Below are 19,708 nucleotides of genomic sequence, written 5' to 3'. Positions count from 1 at the left end.
GTGCATTCAGCGGAATCTAAAATGAAGCTGGGCTAGGTGGGCATCACCACAGCTCTTTGACAGGAGTCAATTAAATCAAGATAACTGTTTCTGGCTATCTAAGCCTGGTGCGATGAGAAAGAACCTGTAAGCAGTTAAGGTGGCTTCTAGAGCATTTCCCAATTTTTAAATGGGTGGTGGCCTAATCTCATATTTATACAGAAATGAAATAACATTACTATTTCTAATCTGAGTGATAGTTTTTTAAAATATTTTATTTATGAATGTTTGATATTTTAGAAAGATGGGTATGCACCAACATTTTTTTTTTTTTTTTAAGTATGATTGGTTCTGAGAGGCCTTCAGAAAGCAGTGACTTAGTGGTCCCCTTGTGACCAATAAATACCCCAGTGGAGACATTTAAAAGTGTTTCTTATAGGCCTGATATTTCCTTGCCTCATCTTAAAGATTGGAGCATCTCACTTTGAAGACTGTAGTTGTAGAAGGCTTTTCAAGCAAGTCTGGTGTCCAAGGGAAGATGTAAAGACCGAAGACTGGACCAGTGGCTTTGGAAATTGGCAATGACAATAATAGGATTCACCTGGACATAGGGGTTTTCTCTGCAAGGAATAGGATGGCCCTAGATCATCTCTTCACCAGATTCCCTCAGTCTGATAGGCAGTTCCTGAGGGTCTTTGGGGCAAGTTTGAGAGGGTATTACAGACGATGTTACAGACCAAACTGAAGAAATAGGTGGGGTGTGGGGGAGGGGACTGGGCCAGCTCACTAGGGGCCAAGTGCCCTGCTGAGCTGACTCCAACGTGGATGAGATGCGGCCCCGCCCCTCGCCACAGCTGCTGCGATTACCTCGCTACTGCTGTTCCTTCGGGTGCTGCTGGCCGGTCTGCGCGCACCCCTCTCCGGCACTGTTTTCTACCACCCCACTTAATACGCTAGGTCTGCGTAAGTGGCCGCTTCCAGCAACCGCAGAGAAATCGCTGCGGCCACGGTACCTGGCCTCTGGCTGTGAAGGCGGGATCCCCTGCAGCCCCAGCTGGCGCGGAGGTGCGCAAGCAGACACCTGTGGGCGGGCAGGTGGCGGCGCGCAGCCAATCGCCGCGCGAGCTCCTTAAGGCCGGCGGCGCGGCGGAAGCGCGTGGCAGCACGTGGCCGCACGCACCCGGCGCCCCGGGCGGAGCTGCGTGGCCATGGACGTGGGCGCCGACGAGTTCGAGCAGAGTCTCCCTCTGCTGCAGGAGCTCGTCTTGGGCGCTGACTTCGTGGGTAAGCCGCGGGGGGTCCCGGCAGTGTCGCCGCTCAGCTCTGGGGGCCCGTGAGCCTGCGGGGAAGGGCAGGGGCGGGGCGGGGCGGCACGGGGCAGAGAGGTGAGGCCCAGTAGGGACGAGCGCCAGGCCTCGGGAGGCTCCAATAGGGCCCCTCAGAAGGGCAGGAGAGTCCTCCTCCCTCCTGGGCGGTGGGACGTTAAGCAGCACCTACGGCCTTGGCCCCGCTCTGGCCCAGGTGGAGCCCGGCCCCTGGGATGACCGGCCTGGCGTGTCCTTGCTTTGGCTTTCTCCTTTTCGTCCCCTTGACCCCACCTGGCCTCTTGAGCACCGACGGTGAGCCGAACACATTTGCCACCTGCAGCATTGACAGCAAGAATAGTGGGGCACTGGTCTGTGTCTGGGGACTCTTGTCTTTTTTTTTTTGCTCACAGGTCTGGACATAGAATTCACGGGCCTTCGCTCTAACCTGTCCCGCCCCCAGCAGATCAGGTAAAGCCAAAGCTGCCTTACAGCTGGGCTGCCGGGGGTGCCTTCACCTGTGCCCTTGAGACTAGCATTCCGGCCATGTTCCCTTCTTTCTCAGCAGGCCTCTTGTTGGCTTTGAGGGGGCAGGATGGCATTTTAGGGCGGGAAGGGGTGTCTGGGGACCTGACCTTTGTCCTCAAAATGCTGGTTAGTCTTCGCTAGTGGTCACAAGGTAAAATGTTCCTTCTGGCTGAGAGGTGCCCATCCCACGGTGAGGCTGTGGCCCCTTCATGCCCTCTCCTTGCGTGTGGAATGAAATGCCTGTTATTTCCCCACAGTCTCTTTGACTTGCCCTCGGAGTGGTATCTAAAAACCCGCCACAGTGTCCAGCAGTTCACAATCTGTCAGATTGGTGAGTGTCCTTTTCAGCCGTTTGCTAGGAGTCCCTGAAGGAGGTACCTGTGTTGTCTTTGTGTTTCCTGGAAACAGCCTGGACCCCTTTTGGAGCGACTGGCTGTGGTTTGGGATGCTTGTTTGGTTTTTGCCTGTGTTTTGCCTGTGGGCCTCCCACTGTGCAACAAAGCAGAAACCTAGTGTAGCAGCTCTGTTCCTGCCTCAGTTTGTCAACATGAAGGAGTCTGTACCGTCTTTCAAGAAAAAATGTGTATGATTTTTGTTTACAGAAAACTTACACAAACAAGATAAAATTATAAGCATTTTGCCCTGCAACCTATTTTGCTAATGGGGCTTAGAGATCTTTCTCTATGGGCATAGACAGCTCTCCATTTTTAACAGTCACTTAGTATTCCAAACTGAATGGATTGATTGACTCAGTTTCCTGATGATGTACATTTGGGTGACCTTTTGTGTGTAATAAAACAAGTTGTATTGATTGTCCTGTTGTGTATGTATGTATTTGGTGTACTTCCAGCAGATTTTACCGACTCTTGCTTTTTCTATGAATGGTGAACATCTGTGTGTATGTTGCTCTCTCTCCTTGTTCTGTGCTATTCTGTTGTGGTTTTTTACTTAATAGTAAAATCTCTATGGAAAGTATACGAAACAGCATGTGGATATGTTTCTGTTGTCCCCCCCTACTTTGAAGCCTCCTTCACTGTGCGTAGGGTCTCTTTAGCAATACGGACATTTTAAAGCTGCAGTTTGTATAGATTTTCACTTTTTTTTTTTTTTTTAGCATTTACTCTGGTTAGTTTTTTAAATTTTTATTTATTTTTTTTACTCTGGTTAGTTTTAAAACTAGAAAAAATATTCTGTGTTTGAAGAACCATTCACCATTCTGTTGTAATAATTTCAGTGTGAATTATAATTTAACAGTTCTCCTGTTCCAAGTCTCTGTTTTCTTTTTTTAAAATTGTATTAGAGCATGAGATGGGGGAAGGGCAGAGGGCAAAGGAGAAGCAGACGCCCCATGAGCCGGGAGCACCATGAAGGGCTCACTCCCTGGACCCTGGGATCATGACCTAAGTGGAAGGCAGTTGCCTAAGCAACTGAGCCACTCAGGCTCTATGTTTTCTTTCTTTAGGAGATAATCTTATTCTAAAGCATACACAGTATCTTTAAGTGCAAAGTGTTGCATAAAGTGTTTCCTTTCTGAAGCTCACTTCTGAAGCTTACTTCTGGGACGTTTTCTTTGGTATTCATTTCCTCTTCTTTCTTTTAGGATTGTCTGTGTTTTCCAGTATTGAAGGAGAGTCAAACAAGTACGTGCAAAACTCCTGGCTCTTGCCCGCTGATCTTCTCCACGCGCTCTTCTGCACCTTCTGCCTCAGGGTCTGAACCAGCTGGCCCTGGACACTCCATAGTCTCCTCTGCTTCTGTGCCCTTCCACGCCGCTGTCTGCTGCAGCTTCTGCCTCTTCCGAGTCTCTCCCTGCACAACCTCTTTCTTGGGGGCCTTTCCCAGCACTTAAGTGTCCCTCTCCCCATTTCTGTGTCTGTGTCCTCAGAGTAGCAGTTAACACGGTGTCGGAATGAGGGCGTTGTGGCTCCAGGCACCGGCAGTCAGGATGGGGGCTAGGCTCTTCCCTGTGGGCAGGATCTCTGCCTTTTTCCTTTGGCCCCAGGGCTAGTTAGTGCTAGAAACAGCCAACATTCAAATACTCTTAGAATGAAAGGAGCAGCCTGCTGTGAAGTCAGCTCTGTGAGCTAGAATTTTAAAAATTGTTTCAGCTTTTCATTCTTACATTTAAAAAAAAATTTTTTTAAAGATTTTATTTATATGACGGAGAGAGACACAGTGAGAGAGGGAACAGAAGCAGGGGGAGTGGGAAAGGGAGAAGCAGGCTTCCCACTGAGCAGGGAGCCGGAGCGGGGCTCTATCCCAGGACCCTGGGATCATGACCTAAACCAAAGGCAGTTGTTTAATGACTGAGCCACCCAGGTGCCCCTTTTATTTATTTATTTATTTATTTAATTTTTTTATAGGTATGTAGCCCATTCATGTAACTTCTTTCTCTTCCCGACGACATTTGGGATCTTGGATTCAGAATTCTCTTTCCAGGCTTCTAGTGTTCAGTTTTTGAATCAGTATGGCTTCGACTACAACAAGGTATGACACAGAGGAGGGAAGTGGGAAGGTTTTAAAGGTTCTCTGGTCCAGCTGGGCTGAGTCCATTTCCTGTCCACATGAACTGTACAAGGAAAGCTGCTTTTCCCTCTGCTCCCCTGCCCAGAGGATGCCTCTACTAGTCTCCTTGTTCCTCGTCTAGTTTCTCAAAAATGGGATCCCGTATATGAATGAAGAGCAGGAAAAGAAAATTAAACACAACATCCTGACTGGAAACTGGAGAGTTCGCAGGTAAAACCTGTTTCTCTGGGGCTTCGATAGTCTCTGTGCCGCTGTTCTGAGTTTTCTGTGGGTTTGGCGTGCTGGCTGGGTGCGGTGACTTCAGTCCATCCTCTTTAGCTGGGGTGGCTTTGGCAGCGTGTGATCCGCCAAACACGACGGCTCAAAGTGCTGATGGTTCTGTTCCTCACCAGAGATGAGAGCCGTCCTTCTGCACAGAGTGTGACTTTCATGTTGAAAAGTGAAGGGGAGGGGCGCCCGAGTGGCGCAGTGGCTTAAGCCTCTGCCTTTGGCTCAGGTCATGATCTCAGGGTCCTGGGATCGAGCCCCGCAACGGGCTCTCTGCTCAGCAGGGAGCCTGCTTCCACCTCTCTCTCTGCCTGCCTCTCTGCCTACTTGTGATCTCTGTCAAATAAATAAAATATTAAAAAAAAAAAAAAAAGAAAAGTGAAGGGGAGAAAAGGAAAAGCACCGGCTCTTCACTCAGTACTCAAATGAAAAAGCGGGAGCTTCATTCCAATGCTGCAGGGGAAAAAGCAGGCCCTCGTGGACTCCCTGTGAGAGGTTGGGCTGGCCTTCAGTGCCATCTCAGGGATGTCTCACGGTAAATTAGACGTAACCTTGATGACACCAGTCATGTGCCTTGGCCTGAACATATTGTCCCGTGTTCTAGAATCTGTGTGCTCCTGAGGGCAGGTCTCTGCCTTTTTAAAAAATCCTTCATTTATTTTTAAGGACTTTTATTTATTTGACAATGAGAGACCACAAGCAGGGGGAGCAGCAGAGGGAGAGGGAGAAGTAGATGCCTTCCTGAGCAGGGAGCCTGATGCAGGGCTCCATCCCAGGATTCTGGGACCATGATCCAAGCCCAAAGCAGATGCTTAACCGATTGAGCCACCCAGGCACCCCTCTGCCTTTTTTCTTGAGCTCCCAGTGCTGGTTCTCCTACTTAAAACCACTACTACTACGGAGCTAGGACCAGGAGTGATGGAGTGACAGCATTGTGGTCTCCTGGGCCCCAGGCAGGTCATGCTCAGAGTCTGGAGCTGAACTAGTCATTTCAGCTCTTTGCACTTCAGATTTTTTGCCTTTATCAGGAGGGGAGGTTAAGTTAGACCAATTTTAAACTCTGGAATGTTATGATCGAATATTGAGTCCAGATAGCTATGTAGTATTGGATGGGTTTTTTTTTTAGGTAGGCTGTACGACCAATGTAGGGCTTGAACTCAATCCCAAGATCAAGAGTCATGTGTCCCACTGACTGAGCCAGTTAGGTGCTCCTAGAGGTGACTTTAAAAATTTTTTCTTCCCCTGAAATCCTTATTCTTGGGTTTTCACATAAAAATATAGCTTTTTGTAAGGGAAGGTCTATTTGAATTTTTCATCTTCTCTTATTTTCAAATGTTGGAGAAAAGTCTTTCCTCATCTCAAAATAACACTGTTTTCTTCTATTTCTAATGTAGAAGCCACGCTTACCAAAGTTCTGTCTTTTCCTTATTTCACCAGATGGTGCTTTTTTACCCCCAAAGCTGAATTAAGCAGACAGGCCTGACAGTAGTGTTTAGTGTTGGCTAGCTCCCATGCAACCCAGTGAAGCGGAAAGGGATGAAACTTGCTCCTGCGTTTGGATGGGAGAGAATCGGCTGAGTGTTTGGTTCACTCTTGCAGAACAAGACTCAGAAAATAGTCTTTTCTGGGTCCGTTTTGTTGCTGAGCTCCCAGTGTTAAACCCAGAGTCCTCCAAAACTCTTGTCGCGTTAACATCACCCGAAGGCTCTGGTGGTTCTCTCTAGCATCCCACTTTCATGTGCCTGTTTCCAGTTCTCTGGATAAAGACCAGATCAAGGTGGTGATCGATGAGGTGACGAGGTGGCTGGACTTGGCAGAGGAGGGCGACTGGATGACTCTCCCTGGTATCACTGGTACGGAGGAGGCCGCGCGCCCGGCCTGCGGGTGGTGGGGCTGGGCACTGTCGCATGCAGGGCTTGTCGGGTGCGTACGCTCTCCTTCCTGGGGATCCTGGCCTTGGCTCAGCACACGTGTTGTCCCTGGGGTTAGATAAAGCCCTGGCCCCTGAGCCCAACTCAGAAGCGGGAGGCTTTTGACCTATTTTGACTTTTAAGGTTGAAGATGTCCAGATGTTCAGGGTCCTCCTTTTATCCCATTCCTGAGAGCCCAAGTTACTCTTACTTACTTGTGTTCATCTCTGGACATTTTTACCCTCCATGGCACAGTGTGGAATCACAATGAACCCGCCCTCGGTTAGTGGTCCTTGGGCCTGGTCTCTGGACTCCTGGGGTCTCAGACCCTTTCCAAGGGGTCCACCAGCTCAAAAGTATTATCAGAATCTCACTCTGTGGTCACTTGCCATTGTCACCCGGCATATGCACGGATAGTGCTGGGGAGTGGCGGTGGGTAAAAGCTCACGCTGGAGCAGGCCTTCCCAGGGGTCTTTCTCTTCGTCGCCACTTCCGGTTTAGAAACGTGAAATCTAGTTTTTATGAACGACCTTTGTGGTGCAGAAGTCGCCTTTATTATAAAGAAGTCTTTATTACATCTCTGCCTTTGCTCATCCTTTGATTTCACTGGGACCAAATACACGCGCGTAAGACCTTGCTGTTGCAACCGCAGGGCAGCGCTGCTCTGGAGGAAAACGCTCATGCACGTCCGAGCTGGGAGCTCAGTGCGTGCTTTTTCTTTGAATGGAATGTCTTTTTTATAGGAAAGAAGGGACTGTGGTTATTCTGATTTGGGTATTTCAGTCCTTTTCTCAAGTGAGAAGAGTAAGCCTGTGTCACTTGCAGGAAAATAACTCACAGAATTTGCTAGTGATAAAATTTGAGCTTTCCATCAAAACCCCAAATTTTGGAAAACTCCGGTCTGCCACCGTGAGCTTGACAAGCTTCCCAATACTGAGACCGTTCTGATGGTCCGTGGCTGTAGGTACAAGTGTCTTTGGTTGATCGTGTGTAACGTGTGAACATCAGAAGATTCTAGTAACTCTGCAAATCAATATTTTTCATGTAACCAATGCACAGTGCTACAAAATCATGGGCAGCAGCATAATGGGTTTATTATTTTAGAGGAGAACTTTGCATTGTTCAATGTACATTGTTCTAAGGCGATGAATGTCAAAAACTCTAACCCCCACACAAAGGATCACCAGGGTCGTCCGTCTCCCAAGTGACCCTGGGATAGACTTCCAGAACGGACAAGAATGCTGTGCCGTCCCTGTCGTGGGGGCTCCTGGGCTTGGGTACACCTAAGAGCTGTCTCTCCTTTGTCTTCATGCATCTCTCCGCTTCTGCTTCTCCTGAGAGGAAGGTGAGCCACCGTCTGGGTGGTTCTGTACCAGCCTTGTGTTTCCTTGCCACAGGCTTCCAGGCTTTTGAGGTCCAGCTGGTGCTGCGGCAGGCCCTCCCTGACATCTGGACGGTCCCGAGAGACCAGGGGGTGAGTTCCCACCTGTGAGCGGGTGGTCCGGGGGCTCCTTTCTCACTCATTCCGCCAAATCTGGCCTCTGAAAGGTTTTCTCCCGTCTTCTCCTCTCTCCTTTCGAGATGAACTGCTTCTTTGGCTTCGTTCCCAGGAACCCAGGATTCAGAGAACTTGTCTCTACTCTTGTCTCAGATAATAGTGAAAAAAGTGAGCAAACAGCATCGGTGGTATCTTGAGAACACCTCCGGTGATCGAGCGAGCTGTTGGAAGGAGAAGATTCTTCTCTCTGCAAGGGGTTTTTCCGTGTTTTTCCAGATGCTGGTGAAAGCCCAAAAGGTAGGGGAAAGAAATCTTTTTCTTGCTCTCTAGCAAGTGTTTCTGACCATAAAAATAGGCTGGGTCCTCCAACAAAAATAAGATTCCTTGAGATAAGTAGTTCTTTCCTGTCAGCAACTGGCTTCCTAGATCTACTAGTCTTGCTTTCCCCAAATAGTGACGGGGAAAGGTCCTGGGACAGGAACGCTGTGTTCCTTCCCCCGTTAGGCACACAGCCACTGCACTACTAGCCGACCTCGGACTGCTGGGGGACGGTCTTCAGTTTAGACCCTTGGCAGGGACACCCTGCCCCACTAGACATCCTGGCACTGGAGGCCCTCGGCCACCTCTCATGAGGGTGCATGAAGCGGGGGTGGACTGCCATGTGCTAGGATCGCTGTGGGTTCTAAAGCTACCCCCTCCGCAAGAGTGTGTTCACCTTGGATGTCTGTTTTTACACCTTGTCTCTGCACCTGTCGATTCCTCCAAGTAGCCCTTAGTGGGCCACAACATGATGATGGACCTGCTGCATCTCCACGAGAAGTTCTTCAGGCCACTCCCAGGTATGGGCGCACCTGCCACCCCCTCTCCGTCTTCACTTGCCACCTTGCGAGGGGGTGTGGGCCAGGGTCATCCTCTGCTGTCTCCCCACGAGCCGTCGGCTTCTGCAGAGTCCCAGCACCTCTGTGCCTGTTCCCATCTTCCCGGAGTGGAAGTCAAGTGATTTTTTTTTGCAGAAAAACATACTTTTGCATGGATACTCTGACCCCTGTTATGGACGGTGTCCCAGATCCTTGTTTAAAACCTTATAAAATCAGAGATGTGAGCAGGAGAGAGAAGCTGCCTTCAGTCTCTGCTATAATCCTAACACTTTGCTTTTTCTCTGTGAAAATTAGATTAGATCACACTATATAGTCGATTTTGTTTGCGTGTATTTCCGCTTACCCAAAGCATTTGTGTCATCGACCTAATAAATACCATGTCAGGGGCTGTGTGGCCTTGTCTCGTGGCTGGGCCATACTCTTCCATGACCGATGGTTCCCTGGCTGATGTACAACAGGGTCGTGTAGCCATAAAAACATGGACTCGGGAGCCATACCTGGGTCCTTGGTCCATCCCTGGTTATGTTGTGAGCTCCAGCAAGGCACTTTCTCTGCGTCCTTGCCTATAAAATGGGTAATAACAGCACCAACATCCTAGCATCGGGATTAAAGGGAGTAATGTACACTATCTAGACGAAGAGGGTGAGATGGTTCTAAGATTTCCCAAGAAATGAATTGACAAAACGTCCTAGTTGGACCATATTGAGAAAATCAGGAGAGAAGTAGGAATACAATTCGGAGGCTATGACCCAAAAAACGAAGAGGACAGGACAGAATTGCAGGGAGAACAAGAGCTGGGTAAGGAAGGGAAGGCGGGGAATGTGGCCCGGTGCTACGACAGAGGGGTGGGCTGTCCCCTTATGCAGTGGGAAGCCACACGGAGGTGCCGAAACCTGGGCAAGTGGTCCGCAGCACAGCCCTGCCCACTGAGCAATCTGGGAACACACACCCGGAGAAAAGCACTGGCAAGTTGCTTGCTTGGGGAGTGGGATGAGGAGAGCAAGGCTTGGGTTGGTTCCGCAACGAACTTCTTTAAACTGTATCTAGGCAGGCCTTTGATCAGTCAGTCAGTAGCTTAATTCCTTATTGGGGCACTTCCCTCACAGTTTCTAGCTGAATTTTCTTGGATCTTCTCTCAATGGTCCCTTACAAGTGACGATTTCATGTCTGTCTTTTCAACAGCACTTCTTTCTCCCTTTTTCTGTTGGCTAGAACCTTGCAAGCTACATTAATGTTGACCGTAGACAGTATCCCGAATCGAATGGGAAGCCAGTTGGCCTTGACCACCGTGAATGGCGATGGCAGTTTGATCTATCCATTCTCAATAGTCAGGGGAAAGGAAGTTCTTCACTCCCATTTTGTTCTATTTGTTGCTTTATTTGTTAGTGTTGGGGACAAGCTAGGTTGGAGACTCTCCCTCCCCATGTTTACCAGCCAACTCCTTTCTCTCTGGTCTGTCAATCAGAAAGCTATGATCAGTTTAAGCTGAACATCCACAGCCTGTTTCCTGTTCTCATTGACACCAAGAACGTGACCAAGGATATCTGGAAGGTACCGAACGGGACTGCGTTGGGTGGAGGAGTGCTCTCTTCCAGTCACACTTGACTTTGTCTCTTTTTAAAAATCGTTCCTGGAACCCTTCTCTCCTATTTTACAGCCAGTACTGGCTTCCTTTGTGTGTTAGCATTGGCTCGTCCCGTGAGCTTCTGTTTTCCTTCCCTCATTCAGGCTCCCATGTTTTGAATGAGTTACATGGAGCGTGTCTGATCTACATCAGCGCTCCGCACGACACCTTGTGCGGGGGCTCCATGTAAGTGCGGGGACTGTTTGCAGCCCGCTCCAAGAGCATCAGGCTGGAGGAGGCCCCGAAAGATCTTGACCGAGGAGTAAGGTCATGAGTTTTCCACCCTGAGCACATTACAGTCCCCCAGGGAAGCCAATCCTGACACTGGGGTCCCACCACCAGCTCCCTGTGGTTTCGAGGGATGGGGGAGGGGTGGCATTTCAAAAGCCCCCAGGTGGCTTGTGTTGTGCAGTTAGGGAGTGAACCGCACCTGGAGAAGAGAGGCACCCAGCTGGCTTAAATGCCTCTTTGAAGTTAAACTGAGGAACAGAGAAAGGAGAATCAGATCAGCATTTTAAAGCATCCTTGCTCAGAGTACGTTGGTTACTGTACTGCCCGGGTGTCTAGCTCTTGCACGCTTCTGTGACGCTGCTCGTGTAGCAGAGTCCTAGCGTGAGGCAGGAAGGACATGGACTGATCTGAGGGGACCCGTGGAGACTCCTTGTCACACAAGAGGAGATGAGCTCTAGGGTGACTTGGCATTGCCCAAGACTCTCTGGTTCTTGGAGCGCCTGGTGTCTTACGTGTGTGTCCTTGGCCATGGCCTGGCACCTTAGAGGCATACGTATATGGAACCCCTTGAACACTTTTTTAAGGAAGGCAGTAGGGGTTGTTGCAGTTTTTCTAGCTTTGGTTTTTGGGGACCTTCTAGGAAACCCAAGATTGCTAGATGCCTGGACATCCTGATAAGGAATGAGGACACTTATGTTTGAATAGAAAGTGGGGTTTGTAGGAATTATTTTGCAGGTTCTTTTAATGACCATTTGGTAATACGCAAAGCACATAAGAAAAGTATAAGTTTTATTCTCCCTAATTTGTTTTTCATAATTTTAGGAACTGAATTTCCCAAGGGTTTCAAATCTTTCAGAAGTTTATGAAGTCCTAAACAGGTAAGGAAGGATTGTTTTTGTTTTGTTTTGTTTTGGAGCTGCCTATAGAGCAGGGTTCTCATGGTGGGGGAGGATTCATTCCCAAGGACACACCTGCCAGTGTGGGGGCATTTTGGGCTGTGACACGTGGGGCTGTACTGGTATCTGGAGGAAAGGCCAGGATGCACAGAACAGCCCCCCACGGCCTAGAATCCCCCAGCCACAGCATTGCCAGTGTTGGGGCAGGCAAGCCCTGTCTGGAGGGCCAGGAACCCGTGAGATACCTACAGCTGTTGACTTGTGTGGTGGCTTCATTTCTCTTGATATGTGTCTGCTTGCTGGCGGGCAGGATCCCGCAGATTGGACTGTTTCCTCCCGCACCCTGATGTGTGTCATGGGCCTGCTGGCGGGCTGGTGGGTGCGCCCCGAACACTTGACTGAATGACCCCAGAACTAGGGGTGACCTTGACCTTTTTGTAGGAGAAGCAGCTCCCACCTGCCCTCACAGCCCTGACTGACTGAGGCCTGAGTTGTCCTGGTGGTGGGGGGGGGAGATGGGGAGAGGCACCTTGTCTGGGAAGCACCAGGGTCGGGGAGCTCAGCAGCTTCCTCCCTGGCTGGGAGGACCTGCGAACCCGGCAGCAGAGGGAGCGGGCGCCACATCGTGGCAGCTGAAGGGGGCACCTCTCTGCAAGAACAGATCTCGTCCTCTGCTGGTGGTAGTCCTCCGACCTCCTGCGTGGCGCTCCCCTCCCCGCAGTAGTCTCCTTTGGGGCCTCGGGCTCCATGTTCTCCCTACCAGGGTCCCCCGGGTCCCCATTTCCAGGAAGCGAATCCGAGGCCAAGTGCTGGTGATCTGCACTCCCTGCTCTCCCCCTGGAGACATTCACCGCGCCGTTTCAGCAGCCGGCACACACGAGCGCCTCCTGTGTGCGGGGCCCGGGGAGAGGGCTGCCCTCCGCCTGCCCGGCCAGCATCCTGCCCCGGGGTCCTCCCTCCCCTGGCGGGGCAGTGTCCCTGACGGGGCCTCCAGGCTGGCCGCCTCCCCGCGCTCCCCATCATCCTCGTTCTCCTGGCCCAGAAACCGTGGAGCCTCCTCCCGACTTGGCTTCCTCCCTCTTCTTCTCAGTCTCCCTTCTTCTCTTTGTGACGCACCTCTTCGGGGGCCTCTCTGTGGCCTTGGCCCTCGGAGGTCGGAGGTCGGGTTCTCTTCCCTCAGGAACTCGCTCTCCTGATCTCACGCGGTGCAGGCTGCTCCGTCGTCTCAGTCAGGGGCCGATGCACGAGGCACGAGGCACGTGGAACAGGCCTGCTGACGGCTCTCTGGTGCCTGCACCCCAGCCTCTCCCCACCCGTGCTTCGGTGGTTCCCCTGCCCGGACTTCTGGTGGGTTTTCTAGTTTTCAGCCTGTTCCTTATGGGTGCTTGTCCTTCTAGCCATTTCTTAAGCCCCTTCGGGGTTGCTCCTTGGCCCCCTTCTTGCTCATTACTGTGTCCTTTGGGGACCTAAGGCGCTCCCTTAGTGTCAGCTACCACTGCCTGTGACCGTTCAGATCTCCAGGACACCCCCGCTCGCTGCCTGGCTGCCAGGCCTTCCTGCCCACACGGCCACGAGCATCTTAACTTGGCGTTGTTCTCGGTCCCTCAAACGCACCTCTGTGCCTGGAGCAGCTCACACAAAGGCCTTATGGCCCCAGGGCCATGCTGAGGGTCGTGTGCGCATGTGAAGGTTTTGTTGGAAATGCACAGGCTCTGAATGCAGATGTCCTGGGTCCAAAGCCTGGCTTTGCCCCCCACCAGCTCACGAGCACCCTTGAGAGAATGACTGCATCTCTCTGAGCCTCCGTTCCACCACCTGTGACCTGAGGACTGTGGGGAACTCGCAGGTGCCGTGGAGATGAGTGTGCTCGGCCGCGGGAACGGACTCAGACCACGGCCTGCGCTCAGCCCGTGTCTGCGCGGCGTCCGCTGCACACACTCTGGTTTTGTTGGGAAACGAAGGGAAGCTTTCCTCATTGAGCGCCCCCACTGGTGCCAGAGCCGGGAGCGGGACAGCCACGCCTTGTAGTCTGCGGACTCCTGTCTGTCTGGACGTTCTGCGTCTCTGGCGTCTCTCAGGTCTGCCCTTGCCCTGCGGGCCCAGCATCCTGGCCTCCGCCCCGCCTCTTTCGTTCCAAGGATGGTAGAGGCCCCACGGGGACCCTGTGGCCTGTCCTGGCTCATCACCCCTGCCGCTGGAGTGAGGTTTTAAAATCTGAAGCCGATTAGGCTGGGTTTCTGGTCTGTTTTCCTGATGTTCCTGAAGATCCTCTTTTGCGGCCCGGCCCTGCCCACAGGGGCTTCACCGCACCTTGTGCCTCGGCCTCGCCACCGGGCCTCGCTCCCTTTCCCTCGCTGCCTTTGCGTGTTCCCCCATGCTCGAAGTGCCGGCCGCCTCCACGTGGCTTCAGTGGCCTGAGTTCCTCTGGCTCGGGACTCCGGAGGTACCGCCTGCGTCAGGAAGCCCGCCCGCCCTCCTGCCCATGACCTCTGTATCCTCAGTGCTCCGTGTGGGCCTTGGGCGCTGCAGCAGCGGGCCGAGGCTTGCGGACATCCCTTGGACTGTGGGGTAGCTCTGTGGTCCCAGCTGGTGTCCTGTGTGTCCCGGTGCCTCGGCTCAGCTGGACATGGGGCAGGTGCCCCGAGCGACCCGGCCGCAGCCTCCAGCCCTGCTGGGCTCCTCCACCTGCCCTGGTGCCCGCCTACCAAGACCCAACCTGCCTGGTCCCGTTTGTCTTTTGTTAGGCACCCCAGTCCTGAGGACCCTTTTTGCTTATATGAACGCGGTGAGGAGAGACTGAGAAGGGCGTATTTACAATGAGTCTTCTTTATCCTGTTTTTCTTCTCTACCAGTGACTTGAATCCGACCAGAAATTCCGGGCCAGTGGTCATACATGCGAGCAAGTGTGAAAAATACGGTATGTTCCCGTGAGCATACGCCACGCCACGGGCAGCCAAGTACTGAGGTGGCAGAATGAGGCCTGGCCTCCCCGTGGGCAGGCGTGTGGGAGGGTCATGGGGGGACGCTCCGTGTACCCCTCCTCACAAAGGAGCCACCCCAGAAGGCATCACAGCTCCTGGGCTCTCCTGATCCCCTTGGGCATGTGGCTGGCCTGCCAGGAGGCTTTCCACCTCGGCTTCCTGCTGCTGCAGGGGCACCGGGCTGAAGACGATGTGTGCCCTTCTCCCCACCCGCATCTCTGGAGGAAAGAGGGTGGTCGGTGGGCAGCTGGCTGGGGAGGAGACCCCTCGTCCAGGCCGTGTTCTGACGGCTGCTCCGCTCTCTCTCCTCTTCTGGGGCGCTGCTGCAGTGGAGACCAAGTACCCCCACGAGGCTGCGTACGATGCCTTCCTCTGTGGATCAGGTGAGAGTTGCTGTCCTCTGAAAGGGGGCCTCCTGCTTTATCTGTGGTAGCCCCCCACCAGCCCGAGGCTCTCCATTTACTTCCAGGTGGGTTGTGTGTCACGGAAGTAAAGCAGAAGTTGGCATCTTGTGATGAGGTGATCTGGTTGAGCCTGGACGTGTATCACATCTCTAGCTTTCCCCTTCAGTTCTCCTGAAAGTGGCCCACTTGCTCGCATGGAGAGTGCACGGGTGAGTGTTCCTTCCTTCCATCCTGCTCACGGAACGGCGGTCTGAACCCCTGAGCCCTTGCTGTTCGCTAAGCCCTTGGGGCTCCTGTGGCTCCCCAAAATGGGAGGGCGCCGAATGTTGTGGTGCAGAGACTGTCGCCGACTGGGTAGCTGCCCTCCTCCTCAGGATGGCATTTCCTACCGTCCCGGCCTGCTCTGTGCTGGCGCGGGGCCCTTGTCTCCGCATCGGGAGGAGTCGTGGGGCGGGAGGCCAAGGCAGTAAGGTCAGGTGCAGGGCCTCCCCCTGCCTCGGGCCTTCCCAGTGTGCTCTGCTGGCTTTGTCTGTTGGCCCTCCCCCGTTTCTCATAACCACGGAACTCACAGTGAGGTGGGAGGGCGCCTCCGTGGGGTCCACAGAGGCCGGCTGGGGAGAGGGGTAGTGAGGCAGACTAGGGTGGGTAAGGGAGAGATTCTTAAAATCCCAAATTGAAACCTCACATGCATTTCCCTCATGGCAGCATCGCCCTTGATGCCCACAGCACCGGGCCCCGAGGCACCAGGGCCACACTTGGATTATGAATTCTAGAGCATAATCCTTGGTGTACGTGTTTGTTAAATAGGATTTAGGCCTGATGGAAGAGCGGATCAAAATTGTAACAGAGTCTTCGAGGCTGACTTGGAAAATTTTCAGACTAATAAAATTAATAATGATTGTGGACTTATTTATAAGCTTTGGTGCTGCCTATGTTTTTTATTCTAGTAATGGCTATTATGCATAGACATACCCTATGACCTACTGATGTGAGACTTATAGCTTACATAAGGAATCCAGCTTAAATTAGAAATCTGCCCCCTCACTCTTTCCTGTGCTTTGACAACATCCAAGTGCTAGTGGGGAGGTACACGTGTGCCCAATGAGGAGGGCCACTAGCTGCAAGGGAGCCCCTGTGCCCTGCGTCTGGCACCTTCCATCCTTGTGTTCTAATCCTCTTGACCTAAAAACCCTCCTAGGTGTAGTGAAGTTCCGTAGCAGCCCGGACCTGCCTGAATGTGAGGCCTGTGGTTCACCCCCAGACGTGGGCTCTGGTGTGTGGTCGTGTCTGCACCGAGGCAGGGCACGCGAGGATGAGGGATGAGGGACAGCCCTTCGGGACGGAGGGCGATGTCCGGTCAGTGGGCCTTTGGACCGTGGCCTCTCACTAATTCTCTGAGCCACTGCTGATGTTGGTCAAGGAGTCTTTTTTTTTTTTTTTTTTAAAGATTGTATTTATTTGTTTGACAGAGATTACAAGAGACAGAGAGGCAGGCAGAGAGAGAGAAAGGGAAGCAGGCTCCCTGCTGAGCAGAGCCTGATGTAGGGCTTCATCCCAGGACCCTGCGATCATGACCTGAGCCAAAGGCAGAGGCTTTAATCCACTGAGCCACCCAGGCGGCCCGGTCAAGGAGTCTTTACCCAAGTGTCCCCGACGGGTGGTGACCACCTGAAGCTCTACTGTGTCTGGGGCCCCAGAGAGCGCTCTGTGGGGTCGGTGGGTTGGGGGAGGCCTGCAGATTTGGAGGGAGGGAGGGGAGAGTGGCCTGGGGTGGCACCCGCCTCTGTTCCGTCCCAGACCCTTTGCTGTGGCTGAGGACGTGTGCTTGACCGCTGGTGTGCCTGAATGCTTTGGGGTTTTCTCTTCCCCTGTAGCGCCGGCTCCATGCCAGAGCCCTCCTTCCCTCTGTACCTCGACGTGCTGGCTCCCTATGTGAACCAGGTGAATTTAATCCGAGCCGGGGTCCCTAAGATTGTGAGTAGCATTTCTTTTGCTCCTTTCCCCTACTCGGGCGTGTGCTGGGCATCAGCCTGGTTTCCTTGGGGACCTTTCCAAGGTGGTCTGGAAACAGCCAAAATCAGAGCGAGAGGGTGCCCTCGTCCTGCTAGGCTTGCTCTTTCCGTGTGCTTTCCTGCCTTCCCCGACGTGGCTGCGCGCCTTCCTTCTGTTCCTTCCTGGCCCAGGCACACTCTCTCTTAGCCTCTTAGGGTTTTCAAACCGGGAAGGTTGTCCGTAGGGATCGCAGAAAATCTCCTCTGCTCTTCTCCCCGCCTTCTAGAATTTCTCAGGTCCAGACTGCCCCAGTATCCGACCTCCCATCCTCCTCCTCCATGTCCGGAAGTGGCCGGGGGTCAGCGAGCAGCAGGTCTACCGTGAGTTTCAGAATCTCTGCAAGTTCGATGTGCGGCGACTCTCGCGGAGCCAGTTCCTGCTTTTGACCAATAAGTTTAAGGAGTAGGTGCCTCTGCTCTCCGCATGTCCCTGCGCCCTGCGGCCGCCCCTGCCCTTTGCAGCTGCTTGGAGCCTGCTTGGAGCAGCAGGTCTGACACTGGCGTGCCTGACCTAATAATGTGTCTTGGCAGTGCTCGGAGCATCCTGAAGGAGTACAGGGGCCACCCCACCCTGCAGGTGTCCCTGTACCGGTACTGGAGGCACTCCCCGAACGTCAGCTGCCTGTTGCAGTGAGTGACCTGGAGCACTGTGCGGGGTCTGCCGGGGCGGAGCGGGGGCAGAGTTCACTCGCTGGGGGCATGTGTGTGTTTAAAGATGGGTTTACTTGAGAGTGCACACGAGTGGTGGGAGGGGCAGAGGTGGAGAGAATCTGAAGCAGACTCTCAGCTGAGCGCAGAGCATGCATAACGCGGGGCTCGATCTCACGACCCTGAGATCACAGCCTGAGCCGAAACCAAGAGTCGGATGTTTCAGCAACTGAGGCAGCCAGGCCCCCCACCAGCATGTGTTGTAAAGGAGTCCTCGTCAAGAGTGGTGACCTGAATGTCCTTCAGTAACACCGGACAAGCATTGACTGAATGTCCGCCGTGTCGGGTACTATCGTAGCTTCTAGGCTTCAGCAAGTGAAGCAAAATCCCTGCTCTCCTAGAACTCATGCTCCAGTGGGAGGTAGCAGCGAACAAGTGAATTGCAGGATAGATCAGGTGACAAGTGTTTCTTAAAAACAAGAGGAGATCAGGAGGTGGGAGTGGGGGGGAGGGGGAGGATAAGGGAGAAGTGGGGGGCCCATGAGGTCTCTAAGGAGGTAAGGGAATGAGCCAGGAGAGCAGTGGGGCTCACTGTCCAGGCAGTGGGGCAGAGGCCCTTGTGGGGAGGCGTCCAGGTGCCACGGGACTGTGAGAAGACCACGAGGAGAGGCTGGGGAGGAGCGTGGGCCCCATGGAGGGGAGGGCCGTGGGCGAGGGCCCGGGAGAAGCTGCAGGTGGCCGGAGATTTTCCGCAGAGGTGGCTCTGCGTGCGGCAGACTGCAGAGGACGCACAGGGCCGCGGAGGCAGGTGGGTGGACGGTCCGGTTGGGGCTTGGGCTGTGTGGTCTGAGTGGTCAGAGTCGGGTGCTGTAGGGGGTCACGGCCCGCCGGGAGCAGGGTCGAGTTTGGATCAGGGTTTTTGGCCTGCATACCTGAAAGATGGGATTGCTCTGAGGGTTTTGGCCTCCTGGTTAGGAGCCATATCTACAGAAAACCAGACTCTTAAAGAAAAGCGTTTGGCTCCTAGGAAGTCTTTTCTCTGTCTGTCAACCTCTGATGTCAACCACTAGGAAAATGACTTGTCTGCGCATGTCTGAGAGCCATTCTGCCCTCGAGGCAGGAGTTCATAGTGGGAGAATGATGGGAAGACAGGACATTCGAGTGAGCCGCTTGGGGGCCTGTGCATGTGTCCGCGCTTTTGGACCTGCCCGTTCCCCAGCAGCCCGCCGCCGTCCAGGACTGTGCCCTCTCTCTCCTGCAGGGTCTGTGGCGTGGTCACCACCTGGGCCCTCCTGGCGCTTCTCCTCGGAAGACCTGGCCACTGAGGGCAGCTGGCAGCCCTTTCCCATCTCCGCCCCTCTCTGGGACAGCCATCCGTGTGGGCTTTTTGCGGGTTTTGTTTGTGTAAATCATATTTTACTTGCAAACCAATCTGTGGTCCTTATGAGGAACTTTATTTTGAGGGTGAAATTCTGTAATGATTATCAATGATAAAGAAATCCTTAGATGTGGTACTTTTGTGGCTAGAACTTTTCTTTCTATAAATGGGGAGACGTCCGCATCTCGGGGAATTTTGGCTAGACCCCCGGAGGGTCTCACGTGCAGACAGACTAGCACGGGAGCTGGACAACAGGTGAACCAAAGGCTCCATTATTTCTGGGAGAAAAATCCTTGGCCACTAGGCCATTTCCCAGACCTAAACCCCTACCAGCCTGAGTTTAGTAAAGTGGAAAAAAATGAAGCTAAGTGTCTGTGTGCATTTGTGATATTTTTGGTAATGTTTTTTGGTATATGATATTTAACATGCACCTCAGAAACAAAGATTACCTGTGCCACAGCTGTGTCCCTTGCCAAGGCCCAGTGTGATCTGCTTACTGTGTTCCCTTGTGGGGGGCCATGCTGGGGGCCACACTGGGGCCATGCTGCTCCACACCTCACCTTGCGTTATTTATTTATTTATTTTTTAAAAAGATTTTATTTATT

The 19,708-nt window shown here is 52.9% G+C and overlaps 1 protein-coding gene across 3 annotated transcripts; it reads left to right on the top strand.

Annotated features, from left to right (window-relative positions):
- Positions 1-306: 306 nt before the first annotated feature.
- Positions 307-19,451, top strand: PNLDC1 (PARN like, ribonuclease domain containing 1). Of its 3 annotated transcripts, none has more exons than XM_032338563.1 (19): positions 307-1,263; positions 1,697-1,754; positions 2,069-2,142; positions 3,412-3,451; positions 4,175-4,298; positions 4,459-4,547; positions 6,357-6,457; positions 7,912-7,988; positions 8,166-8,309; positions 8,782-8,851; positions 10,356-10,441; positions 11,568-11,623; positions 14,494-14,558; positions 14,952-15,005; positions 15,193-15,235; positions 16,901-16,967; positions 17,305-17,480; positions 17,609-17,707; positions 18,987-19,451. In XM_032338563.1, the coding sequence occupies exons 1-19, from the start codon at positions 1,188-1,190 to the stop codon at positions 19,048-19,050; spliced, it is 1,563 nt and encodes a 520-aa protein (XP_032194454.1). In that variant the 5' UTR covers positions 307-1,187; the 3' UTR covers positions 19,051-19,451. The 3 variants fall into 3 exon arrangements, with proteins under 3 accessions (XP_032194454.1, XP_032194453.1, XP_032194455.1); XM_032338562.1 differs by having other exon boundaries at positions 16,901-17,000; XM_032338564.1 differs by lacking the exon at positions 18,987-19,451 and having other exon boundaries at positions 16,901-17,000; positions 17,305-17,398; positions 17,609-17,708.
- Positions 19,452-19,708: the final 257 nt, after the last annotated feature.

This window comes from Mustela erminea, chromosome 4, assembly GCF_009829155.1.
Source record: "Mustela erminea isolate mMusErm1 chromosome 4, mMusErm1.Pri, whole genome shotgun sequence".
Classification (NCBI taxonomy): domain Eukaryota; kingdom Metazoa; phylum Chordata; class Mammalia; order Carnivora; family Mustelidae; genus Mustela; species Mustela erminea.
Note: the sequence above shows the minus strand (reverse complement) of the source record. Positions and strands in the feature narration are given on the sequence as shown.

Bases quoted from the DNA above. Each gene is read 5' to 3' on its own strand.
- PNLDC1 (XM_032338562.1), top strand. From the start codon at position 1,188: ATGGACGTGGGCGCCGACGAGTTCGAGCAGAGTCTCCCTCTGCTGCAG. The intron at 3,452-4,174 runs GTACGTGCAAAA...ATTTTTTTATAG, and splicing joins ATTGAAGGAGAGTCAAACAA to GTATGTAGCCCATTCATGTA. The intron at 7,989-8,165 runs GTGAGTTCCCAC...CTCTTGTCTCAG, and splicing joins CGGTCCCGAGAGACCAGGGG to ATAATAGTGAAAAAAGTGAG.